The 3,010-nt window shown below is 36.6% G+C and overlaps 1 protein-coding gene across 1 annotated transcript; it reads left to right on the top strand.

Annotated features, from left to right (window-relative positions):
* The first annotated feature begins 540 nt into the window (after positions 1-540).
* On the top strand, positions 541-1,497 carry LOC134376322 (olfactory receptor 51G2-like). Its single transcript, XM_063094913.1, has one exon. It carries the CDS (start codon positions 541-543, stop codon positions 1,495-1,497), a length of 957 nt encoding a protein of 318 aa, XP_062950983.1.
* The last annotated feature ends 1,513 nt before the right edge of the window (positions 1,498-3,010 follow it).

Below are 3,010 nucleotides of genomic sequence, written 5' to 3'. Positions count from 1 at the left end.
GTACCTATCAAATATTTGGCTGAATAAAGTAAGAGCAAATGATCAATACTGAATCAAATCCTTAAAGAAGGCATATTGCAATTTTTTAAATTTCTTCATTGTAAAGGAACTTCTCACTACCACAAATATACCATCGAATTGAAGGAATTCTACCTCACTATAATTTATTTTAAAAACATAACTATGTATATTTTATGACTTACGTAATTAAAAATCAAGATTTCTTTCTTTTTAATTAGGTAACACATCTGGAGAACTTAAGGGATAGGATTATTTTCTAGTTTAAGTTCAGATTGTATATTAGGAAATATCACTTAATCTTCACACAGAAAATAAGGAAGGGTTTATCAGCACTATAGCCTAACCAACTGAGTTAACTGGCCACCCCAAGGATGAGGTTAAAAGAAAAGTTTTCATGAAATTACTAATGATTTATCCTAGGGTATAGGCACTCAAAGTGTTAAAACTATACAGTCAAATTTTAACATCAGTTTCTGAGACGCTGCATTCATTCTAGGAAAGGCATGCCATCCTGGCAACATGCTTCCTCTCAACAGCACCAGCTCCGTCTTCTCCACCTTCCTGGTGACAGGCATCCCTGGACTGGAGGCTGTGCACATCTGGATCTCCATCCCCTTCTGTGCCATGTTCTTCATCACCTTGGTTGGCAACATGACCATCATGACAATTATCTGGAGGGAGAGGACCCTCCATGTGCCTATGTACCTCTTCCTGGCCATGCTGGCTGCCTCTGATCTGGGTCTGTCCCTCTTCACCTTCCCCACAATGCTGAGGATCTTCTGGCTGGATGCTCGAGAGCTGACCTTTACTGCCTGCTTCACTCAAATGTTCTTTATTCACACCTTCCAAGATTTTGAGTCAGCCATCATACTGGCAATGGCCTTTGACCGCTATGTGGCCATTTCTCGTCCTTTGCACTATTCTTCCATCCTCACCAATAGTGTAATTGCCAGGATAGGTTTGGCTATTGTTGTGCGAACCTTGACAGTACAAGTACCTCTCTCCATCCTCTTGAAGAGGCTGTGCTTCTGTCACTCCAATGTACTCTCTCATTCCTACTGCCTGCATCCTGACATCCTAAAGCTCTCCTGCTCCAACACCAGGATCAACAGCATCTTTGGACTTTTTGTGCTACTCTCCACTATGGGAGTTGATTTTCTCCTCATTCTCCTTTCTTATGTGCTGATACTGAAAACTGTACTGAGCATTGCTTCCCACGGTGGCCGCCTCAAGGCTCTGAACACCTGCATCTCCCATGTCTCTGCTGTGATCATCTTCTTCGCACCCATGATCTGCTTGTCTATGCTGCACCGTTTTGGCCCAAGACTTCCAGCACAGGCCTATGTGACCATAGCCAACATGCATTTCCTCATTCCTCCTGTGATGAACCCCATTGTCTATGTGCTGAAAACCAAGGAGATACGAGACAAAATCCTAAAACCGAAAAGTCCTAAATACCAGAAGAATTCCAAGTGATATTTATGACATAAGTCTTGGTAAATGTATATAACACTAAATGACCATTAATTCAACTTTTCCATCTGAAATGGTATTTCATGTCTATCTTTATGTAGATGTGGAGACAAAGAAGTAAAGATCCTAGTATACTGTATTTTTGCAAATCACATATGTTACAGTTTACCAGATATAACTGGTATTTAAATTTATCATGTACGTTTCCTTTTTACAATTTCTTTTCAGTTCAGATGCTTTTTTATGTCAGAATTTGTTTCACCAAATATGGCTTATGATTTTCTTTTCTGTTTTCTCGAAGGCACACTCTTCATTAGACTTTTTATCAAGTTTATTCATTATGTAAATTCAGTAACTGCCCATTTATCACATCAGTATTTAGATGAATTTTACAAATACAAGGTAACCTCTTCATTGTCTTTTCACAGTTCTTCCTGCCAAATAAGTTGTGACTTCTTATGGAGCAACATAGATTGTAATAACAGTAAGTAGGATGTAAAGGCTGGAAAGTCTAGTTGGATAAAATAAGATAATTAATTCTTGTAAGATCATTTATAATAGACAAGTTTTAAAATGGTGCAGTTGTAGGAATCAAAGGATAGAAAAGTCATTTATAAAGTGATAATGAAGCTAAACAATTATTTTTCACTCTGAATCTTCTTTTATCCATGGAAGGAATAGTGGCCTCTTTGACCTGCTCTTAGAAAAAGCCCTTATATTTTGTAATTGTGGAAGTAAAACTTGACATCCATGTAAATCAATAAAGATTATTGAATTGTTTACAGCACAGTTTATCTGTCTTTTGTGTAAAGCAGACATCATCCTGATGGTATTCCATACCCTGTTCTAAATCAGATGACTTTGATGACACTGAAAAAGGAAAAGGGTATTAGGCTAAAATCAGTACAATGATGTGTCGTTGTATTTAGAATACTTCTGTTAATCACGAAGCTGTCAAAACATTTCACCTTGAAATGTGTATACATTCGTATATCACTTAAAAATATATGCACCCTGTACCTTTCCATGTTTTGATTTTCCTATGTACCACAGTTAATATCATTTCCCTTATTCTAATTTTACTTGTATTTATGATAACCATTCTGTTTATTATTTATCAGTGAACCTCTCTACAGGCTACATATTAGTCAAACTTTATTTTCATATTTTCTTGTTTAGAAAACCACCTAGCCTACCATGCACTGGCACCGTATATTATTCCCCCAATACATATATACTTGAGAGTAAATATTCCAGGGTTTTTTGTTTTGTTTTGTTTTGTTTCTGTAATGAAAATAAAGAAGTTTTCTGGGTTACACTGTAATATAGGTCAAAGACTAAGGAACACCCGGATGAAACTCAGCACAGTTTGTATTTTTCCATTTAATTATCATAAATATCATCAGCTTTACCATCTTTATGATTATTATCATCATTATTACCATTTTCTTCAGTGTCATTATCATCAACATGACAACTAACAGGATCTACTTCATACCTAGAAGGATCATGCCTA

Source organism: Cynocephalus volans, chromosome 4 (genome assembly GCF_027409185.1).
Source record: "Cynocephalus volans isolate mCynVol1 chromosome 4, mCynVol1.pri, whole genome shotgun sequence".
NCBI lineage: Eukaryota > Metazoa > Chordata > Mammalia > Dermoptera > Cynocephalidae > Cynocephalus > Cynocephalus volans.
The sequence above is the reverse complement of the archived record's forward strand: the minus strand, read 5'-3'. Positions and strand labels throughout refer to the sequence as shown.

Bases quoted from the DNA above. Each gene is read 5' to 3' on its own strand.
- LOC134376322 (XM_063094913.1), top strand. From the start codon at position 541: ATGCTTCCTCTCAACAGCACCAGCTCCGTCTTCTCCACCTTCCTGGTG.